Below are 18,874 nucleotides of genomic sequence, written 5' to 3' on the forward strand. Positions count from 1 at the left end.
AGTCACGCAGCAGTTCATCACCTAAATAGTGCCGTGGTCAGTTGGTTTTTTTTTACAAGATGACCTTCCACTATATGACAGATGTTTGAGGCATTTCAAGAATCCGTCATGCCACAAGACACTGTATATACCACTTTACTGTTAGAGGCCACTGCAGTCAATATCACATGTCCACTGGACTCTTAACAGGTGTCTGAGGCAAGCCTAAACATGACGTGGTCTGAATTCCAACAAGGAGCCTTGAAATCCTCATCAGCTGTCTTTATATAAGACCTTTTCTTTCCAGGATTCAACTCACTGGTTGGGGGGGTCATGGGATTCTCCATCCTCATCAGTGCTGAAGTGTTCAAGCATGAACCCAAGGTGTGGTACCTGGATGGGACAATAGGCGTCCTCATAGGTCTCATCATCCTCGCCTATGGAGTCAAGTAAGTGATTAGCAGAGAATTTTAGCCTGAAAAAGTTTAGATGGGAGACAACAGTATGTAGAGTTTTCTGGTAGTTTCACAGAAAAAGTATAACTTAGTCCTAAATATTACAAAATGTTCCTGTTTTGCATTTTTATAATCACTATTCGACGGATCATCCTCCCAGCAGAGATACATTTGTATGCAGATGATGCAGTTATCTATAAAATTCCCCCGTCTACATCTATGACTGACCTCTAAACTTTCTTTCACAAACAGCAGTTAGTTTTTAACCAATTAAAATGAATCCTACAAATGTTAAACCTTCGGAAATCATGCCCAACATTACTCTTCAAACAACAGATGGTGGAGATGGGTAAAAAAAAAATGTTTGTTTGTTTTTAGAAAATCCATGTTTCTCATGAACTCTCAGAAGAAGGTTTTTATTTTTGGTCTCTGTCATCACTGCTGATGCAGGGAGCGTTTTTTTTTGCCTTGGGCAACACCCAAAACCTCGAACTAATGATGTCTGCAGTGTCTCAATCAGTCTGAATGGGATGCGCATATTTCCATCAAGTCTCAGTTTTTTTTTGGTTTTGCTTTCTAAAAGGCCTTGTCTTCTTCTACCGCAGGCTGCTGCTGGACATGGTCCCACGGGTCCGTCAGACCAGGAACTACGAGCGTTTTGAGTGACGGACCACAGAGGAAAAGAAAGAGGGAGAAGAGGAGGGTTTGGAAGTTTGGGCTGACTGACTGACTGGAGAGGGACGGGGATTAAAATCCCTGCAGTCTCTTCATAGACAATCACACTGAGTCCTCACTTTGTCAGCAGAGGCTTCAGTGTCTGTATAGTCCTTTCGTTCAAAGATTTGAACTGAAGATGACGAAGTCTTGGCACCTTTTAAGTGTTTTACAATTTGGTGTATATATAATATCTTTGTCTGTCTTTAAAAAAGTTAACGGGGCAGTCTGTTCTTTCATGCCTCTATATTTAAACTAGAAGGTTAACTGTGAAAGAGTTGAACTCACTTAAAAAACAAAAAAAAATGTTGTTGACTCAGTTGTAGAAGAGACAGAAATGACCAAACAGGACAGGGACGAGCTTGGACTGCAGCGTGCTGGAGGCGTGTGGACTCAGAGAGTCCATAACTCTTTAAAAGCAGCAGATTTTTGTACAGCACGTTGATGTACAATACCTCAGTTACACCTCATCGCCCTGTCAAAACACAGCAGTTTATTTTTCCCATGGTTCCTAGAGGCCTTTGCTCAGCTGTGCTATAAAATGTTGCAATCTGATTGATGTAGCTGATGTAGCAGTGGAGTATTAATGGTGTTTTGCCTTTTTTATGACTAGAGAAGATATCAATAAAAGTTCCATTTGGCATAGCAGGTATACAAGCACACACACAACCACACACACACACAGTGAGGCTCAGTAACGTGATGTGCTATTTACAATATTTATCTAGACTGTTGTGACGGGAGCAGGGAAGCCTGGAGTGGGCACTGTTTCAGCAGCCTAATGCCAACACAGTCAGGTTTACAGTCCTAGAGGATAAAAATCATTTTTGGCATTCAGTCAGATGACCTGAGTCAGCCTCCGCTGAAACAAAAACAGAAGGCAAACGTTCAAAAGCAGCTCTGTTTACATCAGGTTCCCCACCTCTTTTGTTTCTGCAGCTTAAACCCAAGGATATCAGATTTACATTCACAACTTGTGCCATCTAGTGACCAGAAGAGGTAACGCAGCTGCAGGTCCATGACCACCCTCCCCCTGAGAAAGATCTGCAGCTAGTCTAAAGTTTGTTTTAAAGTTCAACCCCGCAACTTTTTAGTCATCAAATTCACAGTATAAACATGTGAGACAAAGGACGGAAGAAACCAATAAAAGAGGAACAAAAGCAACATACCACTTCAGTGATCGATGAGAACATCCTTAAAATCAGACAAACATCAGAAGTAAAGAATCCAAATGAGACAGTGAAACAGAGTTTGTGGCTCATCAGAGACAGCTTGCTGACAGTGGACCTGATCGGGTTCAGAGAGTTTGGTCATTAGTATTATTGGAAAACACCTGCGATGACCCGACTACTTCATGTCCAAACAGCTGCTGTGAAAAAAAAAGGTCTATTGTTGAGGAGTATCATGCAGGGATTGTAGAGCTTTCAGGGAACATTTATGAGTTTTGTTTCTGTTCCTGATCCTGAATCGGCAGCTTTAGTTTGGGATTGAGGGTAAATGTTTCTCATGTGATTGGTGACTTTGACGTTTCAGCTGATAAGAGCCATACATTTCCTCTAATCAGTGCAAAAGCACCTACGGTACCAAAAGTGAAGATTAGGATGGACGCTAGAAACTTATCATACTGTGAAGGATTACACACCAGAAACTAAATGATTGTTGGGAAATACTGTGTGCACTCTGCATGAATCAAAGACCAAACTGTCCACACTGTCCAACAGGACACATCATGTCTGTTTCAGTTGTTTTTGAGCCATGACTTTGTCAAACATGCTTTGACTTTGTCACTTTGTAACTGTTTTTGTACATGATGCCTGATCTTTTTTTGGGGGGGGCACCACGACAGTGAAACATCGCCCACACACTGCACTGCGATGATATTTGATCTTCTCGATGTTGCATCCAGTGTCACTTCTTGTTTTAGGATTTAAAAGGGCAGCTCCTGATCTTTGTGGTGAATTAGGTATGTTGACTTGTAGAGTTAATAACAGTAATAAACCTGGTGGATGTTTATTATTATTATTATTTACTGATGAATTTATGACTAAAGGAAACAAGCTTTTTATACAGGATATTCTGATATTGGTCCGTCGGCCTGCCTGTAGATGTGAATATGCGGAAAAGCACAAAACTGAGATTTTACTGAAGCACAGCAGCCACTAAACTACTCACAGACCTTGAGATGGTTATTTCCTAAAGTATGGAATAACACCTGATGGTGTTTTCATCCCACCTGTGCTCGTTTTTTTTTAGCTCCAACGCCTTAAATCTTACTGATCAGTGTTTGGTGACTGTGGGATGTGAATGTAACAATCAGTTTGATGATCAGGCAGCAGGAGGGAGTTCATTCGTCGTCCTCAAGTCTGTGTTTGCTGCAGTGGCTGTAACTGAATGTACACACTGTGATGTGAAACTAGTTTATACGGCGCACAAATACATAGCCTTTAGTCACATTTTTAGGTTTATCTGATAACAACAGTGGTGTTTTTTTGTTTTTGTTTTTTTTAAAGGTGATGAGAATCAGTTTTTGGGGTTATACTTGTGGCTGACATGTGTAGGCGTGCAACAGGACACGTTGAGCGCAGTTCAAGACTTTTTAGAAGCACAGAAAGATGTTTTGAAGGGATATTATAATCATGTTGGGCTGAAGTTAAACAAACAAATCCATTATGTTATTATTATCCACATAAGCACACAATAGCCTCTGTTAAACTCATTTGCCTGCTCTCAAACTCTTGGACTCAAATGAAATTACTCTTCACGGGGTAATAATTCCTCTGCAAAGTAATTTATGCTCTTGGAAAAAAAAAAGTCTTCGGAAGCACATAAATCTGCGCTCAAATTGTCCCATCGCACACTAACTAATGAAACAAGTACACACACACACACACACACACACACACTGTGGGATTCCAGCTGCTGACTGTACTTTTCTGTGCCGGTGTAAATACTGAATCTGTATTGCTGTGATGTAAAATAAATATTAAACCAGAGTCGGAGCCTTTTGTCACAGAAAAAAGGTTTATTTAAAAATAAAGTTATATCCCTCTTACTCGTCAAGGACTGTGAAAAACCAAAACATGTTGTCGTTGCGTTATTCACCTCCCGCTTGCTCGGACCACAATCATCAACACTCTGCTGTTTCAGACACTGACAGCTTCAAACAAGGGTGGAGATTGAAAGAACACAGATTGATACATGGATGACTGTAAGTAGCAGGATTTCTTTCTTTTTTTTTTGTAATGCATTGGATGCAGTTTTGTTCTACACAACCTTTGCTGATGGCACGGTGTTCCAGTTTTTCCAGGAACAGACGGAGCCGATCTCTCCTGAAACCAAACAGTTGATGGACAGCATGCTTTGAAACATAAAGGAAATAAGGCTTTTACTGCAACAAAACAGGTTCGACTGTCTTGAGAGCTGTTCACGGAGAAAGACATCACTGTTCTTTCTATTAAATGGAGGTCAGAATGTTTGTTAACACTCGGTTTTCTGATTTGAATCATTACGGACTCTGACACATATGAAGACAAGTGTGGTCATCTTCTAGATTTTTCTTACTGTCAACCAATCTCAGGAAAAGAGCAAAACAATAAAAGTATCCAGAGCCTCTGTGGAGTGGAAAACGACATGATCATGGGCATAGATATTCTCTAGAGCAAATGAAAATAGTCCCCAACAGATTCACAATTTACCCCCTTTTGAGTAAAGTTTGCTAAAAAACTACAACGCCCAGCTGTCTTAGTAAATCACCTGCGAGCCGTCTTTAGTAGTCATGGGATTTGTTGACAGTAACAAAACTACAGAATATGGTGAACCTTTAAAAATCACCGCAGGAAGTCGCGTGCACAAAATCAAAAACACAGACGACTGCTGTGAGTGATCCGGGTTAAGCCCGAGAAATCTAGAAAACCCACTGTGTCGTACATGTGCTACTCCAAAACACCAAATCTCACATGTAATCTGATTACTACAGAACATGTCTGTAGTCTTCTGGTGTAACACTTAAGTTTCTCATGTTCCTATAATAACTAATCAATATACTTTCTCCAAGTCAACCAAACTAATTGTGAGGTTTGAAGCAATTAAATTAAATGATTTATATTAGGTTAAAACATTTGAATGAATTTAATTCAACTTAAAAATAAAACTTTTACTTTTTTTTCTGATAAAAGGTGTGACTCCCCCCCATCACGTTCACATGTTGGCCCTCAGCCCTGACAAACCTCAGCGGCCTGAGCGATGATGAGAACAGAAGCAGGCAGAACCAAAAGTTAACAATGAAAAAGGCACATCATGTTCTTTGAAACACTAACTTGGCGGCAGATCACTGACCTGTTTTAAAAAAGTAAAAAAACAAAACATAAAAACAGCCCGAGCTGACAGTGACAGAGTAGAAGGTGGAACACTGGAGCTTCAGGCTGAATTTACACGTGTGCAAACAGAAGAACTGAGATCGGAAAAATCAAAGCACAAAGTGTATGAGGCTCCTGCTGGCTTCAAGACTACAAGACGAGGTGCGTTTGTCCACTGCTGTCCGTCTTCAGGAGACAGTGATGAGAGGAAGGACGGGAGGCCGCTCTTCTTCTGTGGTTAAAACTTGCTCTAAAGATTTAGGTTTAAAACCAAATGTCGTGCAAATTTCTGAGCGTTTAAAGGAACATTTTCTATAAAAAAATGTCAGGTGAACCACAAAAGTATGACTCCAGGTCCAGCTCAGGTATGGACTTATATTATATATTAAATATTATAATTTATGTGCTTACAAAATTCTTTTTCTGCCCTCTGAACTGGAGGACAAATACTTTTTTTTCCCCCCCAGGAGTAACTCGCTCCTTTTCCTCTCCAACATTGGACACGTCTTTCAGCGTTTTCTCCTCGCATCACTGCTGGAAGCTGAATAGAAGCAGACAGAACCTCTCCCTCCCACCTCTCGGTCATACACTTGAAGATAAGCACTTTTTTTTTGTTTGTTTGTCCTTTCTTTAATTATACCCTCCATAAATAAAAATCTATTAAAAAAAAAAGGAAAAAGAAAGAAGACACCCCCTCCTATAAATAAAAAAAAAACAAAGATATCCAGCAAAACACAGAGATAAAGATCTGTATACAAAATAAATAAAAAAGAAAAACTTTTAAACCCATATGAACAATATACAGTGTTACTAATATCTTGTTAAACCTCTGCGAATAGATTAACGTAGTGCATTTTTTTTCCATTCACCACAAGAACTACGATTTTTTTCACGTTTGTCTTCATTTTTTTTTTCTCTTTGCAAATCTGCAGGCAAATTAAGATCCTAATGATTATCCAGAGAGAAACAAGGAGTTGTTTTTTTGGCGTCGTTGGGGGACGCTCTGTTGGCGCGTTTTTTTTTTTGTTACAGTTAGCTTGAATTGATTTACAGCTTGTCGTCTGGTTGGGCGGGAGACGAGCGCGAGGACGCGGGCGAACACGTTTCGGGAAGGTTTTCACGTTTTCTGCGTGTTTCGCTGCCGAGGTGTTTAGGTGTTACCACTGCTACCGACGACGGCCTATCATCTACGACAACGACGGCACGACAGCTTTAGCTACAGAGAACGACCCTCACCCCCCTTCCCCTCCCTGTGTGCGTAGTAACCGGTACCGGTGTGCTGAAACAGTCGGGCTAAAACATTTGGACGATACTGGCCTCTTGTAGAAACACACACACATACATACATACACACACCCTGGAACCTCTTTATAGCTATCGTTTAAAACAAATGTGCAACTCATACGTGAAAAATGAAAAACCTACACCTTCCTGTCTTTAAAGGGGGGGACGAAGACCGCTTCAAACGTGGAGGACGTGTCAGGATAAAAATCTAAACTTCTACGTTACATGTCTGCTTCATCCAGGAGAGGAGGAACAAGTCGGTTACAGTGTAAAACTGGGTTCTTCTTAAGCCTGTCCCCCTGCGTGTGTGTGCGTCTGTGTGTGAATATATATATTATATATATGTGTGAATGTGTGTGTGTGTGTGTGGCGGGGATTCCAGTCCAGTGCAAACCTACCTAAAAGAATAAACAGTTTCAGATTAGACCAGGAGACGTGGATGGATGGGTAAGTAGTGGAAGGGGAGGAGGGGTGGGGGTGTCAGGTAGAGGTGGAGGGGGGGAAGGGGGGCGTTTGAGTCTCCTTGGTCCCGTTGCTGCCCTGAACCTGACGCCAAACAGGCAGGAAGTCACTGATATGTGCAGTCTTACCAAGGTGGGAGCTCTTCTGCTGCAGCTTTAAAGTCTAAGACCACTCCCTTTTTGCGGATTCAAGTATTTGTACACGGCCTCCAGGACTCTGTGAATCGGGGGTGGAGGGGGTGGGGTGGGGAGGGGGGTTTGACGGATGCTCAGGTCGGGCTGCTTTCACGTCCAGCAGCTGACGGGGAAACAATAAATATGATGAACAGCGCTCGCACACCCGTTAAGCTGCTCTGACATCATTCTGCCACCCACAAACACGACCACCTACACCCACCCACTCCCCTGTCAAATCCTCCGTCAGCACCCCCCCTCCTCCCTCCTCCTCCTCCTCCCATCAGCCTGTGTGCTGGTGCTATAGGCAGTCTTTGCAGAGAGCCACCTGGCCCTTCATGTAGTCGCGGCAGGGGCAGACGCGCTGCAGCGACTGGTGGGCGCCCGCGCAGCTGAACAGCAACAGGTCGGACTGGAAGATGCAGTGGCGGCGAGACTGGCTGTAGGCCGGCACCACCGTGTCGGCGCTCGACTCCACCGTCTGACAGTCCACGCCAAACCTGAGACAGAGACACAGAGAGGAGGTGATGACTATTTATGAGGAACACACTCCACCCTCCAGTGGTGATAAAGCGACACTGCAGCTCGTCTAAATTCACCTTTCTGGATGACAACATATGAATTCGAACCTGCACTGTGCTGCCACCTAATGGATGCTTTTAAAAATAACATTAACATCTGTTCGTGTGTGTGTGTGTGTGTGTGTGTTCCACCTGGCCAGGTCCTTGTCCTTGTTGAGGTGCTGGAAGAAGGATGGCTCGCAGATGAGCTGCTCCTCCTGACACACCTGCTTACAGGAGCGGCCCGGCTCGGCCAGTTTGACCTGCAGAGCGCTGAGGGGAGGCCACATCACCTGACCGTGGCAGAAGTCCTGACGAGGACACGGCGTAGTATTACACAACGGGGATACAAAACTAAAAAAAGCTTGGCTGAACAAAGGCTCGTAGGAAGGCGTGAAGTGTGAAGTACCTGGTTCTCGATGAAGCTGTTGACTCTCTGCAGCATCCCCTCACAGGTGAACTCATAGGGCAGGTAGGGTTCGATCTGAACACACAAACACACAACAGGTCAAAGAAGGTCGTCCTGTGATCCGTAGAGGGGAAACTTCAAACAGCAGAGGACCAACAAGCGAGGCCTTTGTTGTGGCGCTAAGTGACTCGCTGCTTTCTCTGCGTCTTTGTGCGTGGGGGGGGGGAGCGCGAGCCAAGCCGGAGCCTGGTAGGTCGCAGCTCGCCACGGATCACGAAGCATATGAGGCTCGGCAGGATCGTCCGGTGAACAAGGCCATTGTTCCGAAGTCGCTCTGCGGAGCACAACACAGCACGAGGTCCCGAGCCCGGTCCTTAAATATGCATGGGCCTGGACGAGAAGATGGAACAGGATCTCTCTTTCTTTTCCCCCGTGCTTTCACTCGTCCTGTCTCTTGCGGCTGCTTTCTCACATTTCGTAAGCCCGAACTTTCACGTACTCTCATCTACTGTGTCTTTTTCCGTTTACCTTCTGGCTGAGGATGGAGCGGATGGCCCTCTCCACCTCGGCAGAGTTCTCGATATCCACCGTCCACACGTGGGGTTCACCGATGTACACCTCCGCGTACGGATGTTGTGAGGTCAGCTGCAGAGAGAGTTAGAGGTTAGGAAAAACAAACGCACCTTTTTAAAAAAAAAGTCTTATCTGGAGCAGAAGAGCCATGCGGGACATGCGCGCCCTCTTCCTCTCACCTCTCTCAGCGTGGGTTTCCCCTTGAAGAAGTCCGTGTTCTTGCTGCTCTTCGGCGGGTTGAATTTGGGGTTGAGGAATGCGCAGCCATTGGCGATGGCCTCCAGGGGAGCGGGACCCTCGTAGGGGAAGGACAGACCCACAAACAACTGCAGAGGACAGAAAACCAAAACTCATGAGCCTCATGCATGTTTTTTTAAATCAAGGGAAAACGGGTGCAGCTACTGAAAGAACAAAGAGTCGGGTGAGGGTGGAAAAGTTCACAGGCTGTTGAGGAGTTTCTTTTGTTTGCTGATAGCAGCAGTTAGCTGTTGTTGAAGCAAACCTCCCATGTTATCAGCACAAAATAGCACTGAGGCAGCACCTTTTCTCTAGAAAACGAGGGAGGGAAAACAAGCAGGATAATGCAAAGACACCGCTTGAATGTTTATTCCTCCCAATAGGCCACCGGACGTTTGAAGAAGAGGGAGTTGCTGTGGATGTTTTGCAGATGGAAACACAGCGAACCTCAGCAGACCTTTGAGAACAAGATGATGAGTTCCTGAGCCACTTGTCGACTTGTAAGCCCTCGTCACTTCCACCAGTGCAACAAAGAGTGATTTCCTGCTCCAACTCATTTATTAAATACGGGGAAATTTCTAGAAATCCTAAAAAAAAAGGAGCAAACTGAAAAGAAATAGATTTTTTCTGATTTTCTCTCCTGTCAATCATCATGTGACCCCTCAGCAGGTTTCCCCTCCTAAACCATGTGACTTACAGTACATGACTAGTGTGTTTGCAGCACTGGTTAGTGTTCTTATATTGATGTTGATTGATTCTGTACACCGTAGTAATCAAGGGAAGCTGCAAAGCTCTCTTTATCAGGAGCAGATGTGTGTGCACTTTCCCTACCCTGATTTTTCTCACTCGTCTGGAGGCCGGACAGCCGAGCCTTCTTGTACTTTTTGGATTTATTTCCCTCGAATTAGCTCAGTTTTGTCCCCAAACGCTTGCAACAGATGCACAATAGGAGCATGCACACGGGGGATGGATACAGCAAACTCTCTCAATGCTTAATAGATCAGGACGAGGACGAGGAGGATGCAACAATGGACGAGTGACCCGTTTACTGGAGGGCCACATTTGCTAGTCTGTGTGTGTTTGCATTGGTCAGTGTGTATCTGTCCATAGGAACAGAGCAGAGTGTGTTGATGGATGACACAACGCAGTGCTGCACATGAAGTATGTCTGCACGCACGAGAATAATCAAAGCTGGGGTTCTGGTTTCAAACTAAAATGATTTCTGCCAACAGATGGCAGCAAAGCACACGCCTTCTTCTTCTTCTTCTTCTGTGTGTATGTTGTGTGTGCATGCAAAAGCTCCTCAATGCTGAGAAACAGTCACCCACTATTTATAGGGAGCAAGGAGGGGAGGGGGTGAACAGAGAGAGAGAGTGACAAAGCAGTGACTCCATCCAGGCTGAAGAATCAGAGGTAGAAATTAATAAACGCTGCCTCCATCTCCTACGTGACTGCTGAAATCAGTCAGGATCTCTGATCTAATCACATATTTTTATTGATTTTAAACATGAAATCACTTTTCCAAAATGAGTCTGGACACTCAGGTCTCCCTTGAACCATTTCCCCTCCACCCCGAGCTCATCAGCGTGGATAAGGTAATGCCACAGTGCAGCCTTTTTAAGACGGGCGACATGAAACGTAATGAAAGCTCTGTATTAGCGTGCATCAGGGCAGTTTTGTGTATCGACGGACTTCCTGCTAATAACATCTAATGCTGCGCATCAGAGCTGTTGTTCCATCGATCTGTCCTCCACTTTGAAACAGCCTGCCTCAGTTTTCATTTCTATCCCCGTCCTGACACACCACCACCTACATGTGCTACAGCACCCAGTAATCAGAGCGACACAGGTCGAGTTAAAACTGAGCAGGTCTTATCCAGTAACAGTGCAGGAGGGTGAAGGGAGGCTGCTGTATTTGAATACTCTTTGGTCAACGTGAAATCACTCAAGATAAAGGCAACGTTCAGTGGATGAAGATTACAAAACAAAGAGCGGCTATCTGTAACATTCAAATGTAAGAGATCACCGACTGTTGGAACAAAGAAACACCCTCTCACTGCACGAGACATTTGGAGTCTTGTGGCTGCGTGTCAGCCCCTGCCACATCGCATAAAACATGGCGGTTGCTGGGTTTAATGAGGCAGCGAGTTAATTAGGCTTTTTCTAATTCCTGCGCCTGTCATGGGACGGGTTTGTTTTCTACTCTGCAGAAAACGACGACAATAATGTCGTGCGAGACAGATGAAGAGCTAAAATTGGCATCGTTTCTTATTTACAGACATATTTATGGCTAATACATATAACGCTGTGGGTGTGTGGAGGAGGAAGAGGAAGACAAAACCGAGGCAGACAGTGGGAGGCAATTAACGAGTCAGACAGACGTACGAGATGGAAGAGAGGCAGAGTCAGAAAAATCCAAAACCTTTGACTGTCTCAGCCGGCGACACGCCGCAGCAAAGCTTTACCCGTGGTGCATCACAGCATGTCGGAGATTATTTCAGGAAACCAAACGTCAACGGTGGCATTCTTCTTCACAGAGGCGCCTCACACTCGGGGTATTTTTACAATACACTCTTTGTCAATAGTCGAACCCCAGAAGGCCAATTAGCTCAGGCGGTCTGATTGCAGGTAACGGTTAACGTGTTTGGAAAAGCGTGGTCTTGTTTTCCCTGTAAGTGCTTAAACAACAATGTGGCTGAAATGTTGAGTTTTGTTGGGTTTAATGGAGCATTCCCTGATGGGTTCTCTGTGCAGAACCACATGTAATGAGAGGACACGAGGATGATTATACTGCATCCCATCTCTAGTGAGAGGATAAATGAATCCAGCAAACCAAAACTCACCCTGGCTCCAATTTCTGGAGTGCTGTTTCTCTTTACCCTTAGCTTACACTGGAATGATTCGCTCCACTGCTGAACACACCTTTGCCTTTCTCTCTAAAAAAAACTCAACTTTACTCAACATAGCAGGGGTTCTTGGGGATTTTTTATTATTTTTTTTTTTAGGCGCTCAATAAAAGAGCAGGATTTGCTGGCCAAGAATCATTTTTTGGCTGAAGCAAGGCGCAGGATCTTTTCAGCACAAAGGGGTTTAAATCTCAATCCATCTTTTTTTTCTATAAAAGCCTGAATCATGATTTATGGCTCTCTTCCCCAGCTCCTTGTCTGATGTCTCTCTCCTCTCTCAGTCTGCCTCTCCTCCCTCGCCGGCCTGATGGGAAAGCATGTGCTTCCAGAGGTGAAAGAAATCGAAGCTCTCCTCCATCCTATTCTTCTGAAAAAGGATGACGAGCGGAGCCAGAAGACTGACTCCGTCTTTCCATGCCAGCACTAATGATGTTTTTCACCTATTGTTATTTTAGCTTGTTGGATAAAGGCTGCCGGATAAATCGCGAGGTACTTTGAGCGTCAAACTGACACGTTTTCTGCCATAGAAGTGTCAATCGTCCTGACATAAATCTCGTTTGACAACACAAACAAAGCTATGTGTGTTTTAAAGCTCTGCACACGTTCTTTGAACGTGCACGTGTGTGTACTTGTCTTTGTGAATGAGAGCGGTTCGAGTAGTGAGAGGAAGGAGACAAGTCATGACGTGAATGGAGAAGTGCTTTTGTGGACGGCTGGACCAAGGACAGACTCAGACGAACTACAGCCACACAGTCTGAAGGGTTTTTCAAAGACTATTCCAATATCTCTTAAGAATCACATTTTTATTCTCTAACAATTCTTTCAAGTTACGTTTTAGTACTGACATGTATCTTGGCCTTTTTTTTTTTAATGAGGCCAGGCTTTGAAACATTCCTGTAATAGTCATTGTTGTGAGGGACACTTTCTATCATATTGAAAAGCCTAAACACTGTGTTTGAGTACAAGGTTTAATTTGTACTCAGACACACACATCACACACAATTCCTCCTCAACATTTGGGAGGTTAGCTGGGCCACAGCTTCGTGGTCATTTCAAAAATGTCACGAGGAAAAAAGTGTGGGAGTTGCTTTGAGGCTTTCATAACCATCTAATAAGCCCTCATGCTTTTATTTCCCTGCGGGGACATTTTTCATGTTAGACGATTTACAGCCGGGGTTGGACTCACCTTGGTTTCTCGGAGGAGGAACTGCAGGTCTCGGCCGCTCAGGATGCCGTGATTCTTGACGTAGCTCGGGAGGTGCACTGTGCTGGTGCCGTGCACCGTGCCGTGGACCTCCATGTAGCTGTGGATAACGTCCAGGTATTTCTTTTTGTCCTGGAACAAAACAGGGGAGATACGTTCAGTTTTGTTACTGATTACTCTTCATTAGAGGACATTAAGAGGTGTCCACAAACTACAAGCCTCCTGGGAATCCGTTATCTTTTAAAGTCCTCTGCGAGAGGGTCAATCTCAAAGTGAGACAAAAGATACCACCCGGGATGAATAATTAATTTAGCTTCCCTAAATAAACCATTCTGGGTTACTATTATTTTGAAAGGGGATAACTATCATCACTTTGCTATGCGGCCTGGTGAACTTTTGTTCAAGATACCTGACTGACCATCTGGCCACAATGACAGGCCGAGTTAAAAATAGCACTGTATGAGGAGAATCAGTGCACACACACACACACACAAATACATACACACACAAACAATACCCCTGCAATTGTTATAAAAGTCTACCTGATCCGCAATGTCCTTGATCAAAAAGACAATAAAGCATTCAAGGCATGCCAATAAAAACCTGCTTCCTGTACACCCAGCCTACTTCCATCACGGAGGAATGCTGCCCAGTGGATATCATAGTGGACCAGGTCAAAAGTGAAGCGAGGAAATTAAGAAATTCAATAAGTTACAGATTGGCCGAGGAGGAGTTTTCCAAAGTCAAGAAAAATAAGCTTATCTCTTGGGGCGTTTGGTATTTGGAATTTTGAAGTTCGGTTTATGTCTCTGGCAGGAGTTTGCGGGCATTTTCCAGACAGGCAAGGTCAACAAATTACACTATTCATTTTAGAAGTTTGACCCAAAAATAAGGGCACAATATCAGAATACATCACCAGAGGAATCCTTTTTGGGGCTTAGTCAACTTTGTAGTCATTGTTTATATATCAAGTATATTTTCCTTGAGAGTAGCAGGTGTAATCAATCCGTTTTTTATATATGAAAGACCCAGTGAGGTCAAACCTTTCTATCTTTTAAACTCTCTATATGCCCCAAATTGTGAATTCATGAGAGTGATGACAAAGATGCAGTAAAATACTAAAAGTGACCCGTGAGACTCGTGAGTTTGTGTTGAGCAGACTTTCTAAAAATGTGCTCATACTAGAATCAGCTTGAAATGGCAGGTCGTCAGTTTCTTGGACTGGCCTACGATGAGTTAACTTTGAATATCTTTTTATGTTCTTGGCAGTCACATTAGTCACTTTTTAAATATAGGTCTTGTTAATTAGTCTGGATGGAAACATTACTTCCACAATAAAAGGCCTTTGATCGTCTCCATGTTGAGATCGTCACTGCAGGTTTTATAAAAAAAGAGGACGTAACCCAGTCAGATTTGCACAAAAAATATTCCCCTGTGTCTCCGGCTGAGATGCGGCACAAAAAAAGTGTCTTTTTCACTTTGTCCCCGAACCTGCTGTAAAGATCGAGCCATGTGGGAGCGATGTACAGCGCAGTTGAACCCTCTAAAAGCCGAGCCCTTCAGAGAGGCAGTGTAGATGGAAGCTGGCATTTTCGTGCACACACACAAACTGGAACATAATCGATGACTGATGGTTTAAACGCTCATGGAGGAGCGAGGCCTCGTTATTGTTAAAAGCTAACCGCTTGAAATTTACACACAACTTTACCCACGAGCCTTTAGACCCGTTTTGCCTCCAGGACATTTCCCTGTTTTCACTCTGCGTGTGTGTGTGTGCCTAAGTGTGTATATGTGTGTACCTCGGTGCTTCCTTTTCGGGTTTAAATTTCAGGTAGCCGCTCGTCAGGGCCCCTGGAGGCTTGGCTATCAGATGCCTCCAGTCAGCCTGCTGTAACTAAAGCAGCCTGATGTGTGTGTGTGTGTGTATATGTGTGTGGGAGTGTGAGAGCGAGAGAGAGAGAAAAGATGAAGTCCTAATTAGAGGGTGAAATCGCTATCCTGTAATCTTTTCACTCAGGAGAGCTCTGTGTGTGTGTGTGGAGGGATTTAGAAATGAAGGGTACTGGTGGGTATCTGAAGAGGCGCACACACACAAAATCAAAAGATCAAAAAAAGCTGATGAAGACACTTAAAAACAAGAAATCTGATTTAACGAACATGAATTCATTGAATAATTTGAACGTGCGTGTTGTGTGTGTGCTACTGTACTGCCTGGAGAGGATGGAAAAATCACTCTGCTAAAGGAAAGGCATCATAAAGTGTTTTCAGGCAGCAGGATGGTGTCTATTGTGGCCGCCTGAATGCGTCCGTGTGCGTCTGTGCAGCAGGAGAACATAGATTGCCGCGACCCTTCCAGGCGTTCGCCACACAAAGCTTTTACGGTCAGGGGACATCACTTGCCAGATGTTCTCTGGAGCATGTCTGGACTCCTCCTCGCACATGCTGACTAAAAAAAAGGGAGCATGTTTGAAGGATATTAAAATCCTGACAAAGAGGGGCATGTATGCAAGGTGTCAGTTTTAGATCCATTGTGGGTTTCCTTGCTTTTCCCTCCACGTAATGATATTGTGTCAACTTCCATTCATAATCCTGTCTCGGCTGTCAGCACACTGTCGACTGGAAAGAAGTTACGACTTTGTAACACTAACAGGCATGAAGACAGACTGCTAGCATTACAAGAAACTTCCCCTTCTCCGTGTCCTTGGACAGCCCGTGTGGTACTCAGCACGCTGTATGTGGATGTATGCGCCTCCGAGCCCGTGCAATATGCAATGTGAAACCGGGAGGCAGATCGATTGCGGCAGCCTTGTACAGGAGCATGTGCTTAGGGAGTTATAAAATAACTGCTTTAGCTGGAGAGGTTGATTGAAGCAGGAGAGAAGGAGGAGGAGGTGAGTTTTATGACCTTGTAAATCAGGGGGAATTTGTAAACCCTGGCTTGTAGAGGAAACAGGAGAGGCGGCGGCTGCAGCTTTCCGTTGGCGGAGGGGAGGGTTTGAGGGATGAGTGTCCCGGGAGGAAAGCTCACAGTCTGAGAGACACAGAGACTCACAGCGAGGAAGCAGGGGATACACGGCTAACTTGCTATTGATGCAAATGATCCCTCTTTATGACTGCTGGTGTTACAGCACTCCAATTTATAAGTGAGGAACGACCCGAGTAATAAGCTGCAACATTTTCCAACATGTCAGGTTTACTATTCGTAACCAGCTGATACCACAGGGAAGCAATTCAATGGACTGCTTCCAGCCAATGAACACTTTTATATGTGGACCGTGCTAGCAGCTCTACTCTCTATGTACTGTGAGGGAAAAAAACAAGAAAATCCAACTTAAACGACCATTTTATTTCCATTTTATCGTCTTTCAGTATTTGTTTTTCAACCACAGCACAACCTGTACTGTTTCAGGATTTCACGTTTTATCTTTCAGCTGCAAGCATAGACAAGATTTTGCCTTTAAATATTAATTTAATGATGCTCTTCTTCTCAATTGTACAAATATGGGATGATTTTGTAGATTGTATGCATGTTTTTTTAATTTTTGTTTTTATTTTTTAAAAACTATACAGTGGGACTTGGAGTTTTACTTTTTGATAAATAAAGTGGAGAAGTATAAAAAGACTTACTTTTAGAGTTTTGTGATTACACTCAATAAAAAGTATTGACCTATTTTCTCTGTAAAAATGTGTAACCTTCAAGATTCAGTAGATCCACGCTTATTACTGTATCATGACCTTGTGAATATATGCAAATATACATATACAACGTGTTCGATAATATAAAATTTACTGTTATGGGACCAAAGGTGTGTTTGTCAGCTTTTTAACAGGGCATTGCAGAAATGAAGACAGGGAGTACGAGCTCTCTGATCTGGTTTAGATGGAAATCAACAAGTTTGATGTGTGAATGTACAGCACTGTTTTCTCTTTTAATATTAAACTTCTCCTCTCTCTCTGTCTCTCCTATAGGGGTTATAGCTGCAGGGCTGAGAGCAGATTTTGATGTTTCAGCGCTTTATCTTGACAGGTAGTGGTGTCGAGACACTGGGGACGGAGCAGATTAATCTTGCTTTACAGCACATTTCAACTGAAACAATCAGCCTGTCCCACAACCTGAGAGACCTTGATACAAACGCCGTCCTCCCTTTGTTCAGGCTTTATGTTCTTTCTTTAATCTGAATCTTATTCTGTCTCAAAGATGTTCATCACTGTTTGTTCTTTAGGGTTTGTCTCGGCAGCGGTTGTTTGAAATAAAGATGAGCGAAGCATCATGTGTGCTGTAGCCTCTCTCACTACTGTAGCATCCTTGAGAGACGAGAGGAGCTTCGGCCTCATCATAATGCAGACGGGGAGCACTTGGTTCGACTTTCTCGACCCTCAAACTGCCTTCGACATCAAACGCACCTCCGATCATCTTCCCATCTGAAATAATTTCCAACTGACAGACTCTGGGGCCCAAATAAAATGGAAGCTTGTCAGTCAGAACAAAAAAAGGAAATCACTTCAACCGTTCTTTAGCGGAGGAAAAACATTCCCCACATAACACACAAGCTCTTACATGCAAGGATATTAGACATGCACCACTACAGTAACAGCGATTGATTTAAATTTAGTGATTTGCACAAGGGCACTGAAGCAATGGTAGCAGCAATCATGGCCTCTTGGCGCTCCCGCAGTGTGAGACCTTTTTGTCCCAATCACTGACCTCTGTCCCTCTTTGATAGTGAGGACGCCTTCACCGAAGGACTAAATGTGGAGGAAACTTACTTGAGTAAAGTATTTCCAATATGTTATAACGTCATGATCATAGTTCATATCGGAACATCTTAGGAGAGTGAAATATTAAAAGTGCAGGATGCATTTCAGCTTCAGATATGATGTGGTTCTTTGCTACACATCATTACAGATGAAAACGATGTATCACAGGTGTACGTGTAAATAAACAGCTTAACAGATGCACTGTAAAAGCCAATAGACAGTTTGACAGATACTTAAGGACTCCCCGGGGGAACACGGGTGGTAAAATAGTATCCCCAAGTGCTCGGAGTGCAGTCAGGAGATGTTATTTACTTCAACGCCTTGCCACGCCCCATTACACATAACAGTGTAGAAGCTATTGGAGTATTGGTGGCTGGCCATGTTTCTGACTGTCAGACAGTAAAGTAGGTGCTATGTGATTGCTGAGAAGTCTCGGCTGTGTATACGTGGGCTGCACAGTCATCCGAGCGTAACAGGCTGAGCGCATATTCGGTTCAAAGCTCAGTTCAAGGAAAATAAATAAATATATATATATATATATAAAAAACATATGCAGCAGCGAAAATATTCCTGCTTGTCCTACAGCGATGAAAACACCTGTAACGTCACATGCTCCATTAAACGTAATTAGAGGCTTTGCACCTTGTATACAGAAGCTAATGGTACCAGGGGGATCTTCCATACATTCAAGTGAAGCAGTGAACAAAACAGTTGTAATCAGGAGGGGTGTATATTATTTCAAGCCTAATTATCACAGTGTTTGCTGTCCTTGGTTCATGTGGTTTAAGCAGAGTTTCACTGGAATG

At 43.7% G+C, this 18,874-nt stretch overlaps 2 protein-coding genes across 7 annotated transcripts in view; one reads left to right on the forward strand and one right to left on the reverse strand.

Moving 5' to 3' along the window:
• The window catches only part of LOC104925339 (transmembrane protein 163), a 26,695-nt gene extending 21,183 nt beyond the window's left edge, over nt 1-5,512 (forward strand). For all 4 annotated transcript variants that reach the window (XM_010738942.3, XM_019255479.2, XM_019255481.2 and 1 more), the window contains exons 8-9: nt 287-428; nt 1,040-5,512. In XM_010738942.3, the coding sequence (XP_010737244.3) occupies nt 287-428; nt 1,040-1,100 (203 nt within the window). In that variant the 3' untranslated portion in view covers nt 1,101-5,512. The remainder of the gene's footprint in view (nt 1-286; nt 429-1,039) is intronic.
• mgat5 (alpha-1,6-mannosylglycoprotein 6-beta-N-acetylglucosaminyltransferase) overlaps nt 5,502-18,874 on the reverse strand; it is a 76,799-nt gene continuing 63,426 nt past the window's right edge. For all 3 annotated transcript variants that reach the window (XM_027291850.1, XM_027291848.1, XM_027291849.1), the window contains 6 exons: nt 13,293-13,442; nt 9,144-9,290; nt 8,920-9,036; nt 8,392-8,466; nt 8,136-8,293; nt 5,502-7,922 (listed from right to left, as the gene is read on the reverse strand). In XM_027291850.1, the coding sequence (XP_027147651.1) occupies nt 7,724-7,922; nt 8,136-8,293; nt 8,392-8,466; nt 8,920-9,036; nt 9,144-9,290; nt 13,293-13,442 (846 nt within the window). In that variant the 3' untranslated portion in view covers nt 5,502-7,723. The remainder of the gene's footprint in view (nt 7,923-8,135; nt 8,294-8,391; nt 8,467-8,919; nt 9,037-9,143; nt 9,291-13,292; nt 13,443-18,874) is intronic.

The sequence above is a fragment of the Larimichthys crocea genome, chromosome XIX (genome assembly GCF_000972845.2).
Source record: "Larimichthys crocea isolate SSNF chromosome XIX, L_crocea_2.0, whole genome shotgun sequence".
Classification (NCBI taxonomy): domain Eukaryota; kingdom Metazoa; phylum Chordata; class Actinopteri; family Sciaenidae; genus Larimichthys; species Larimichthys crocea.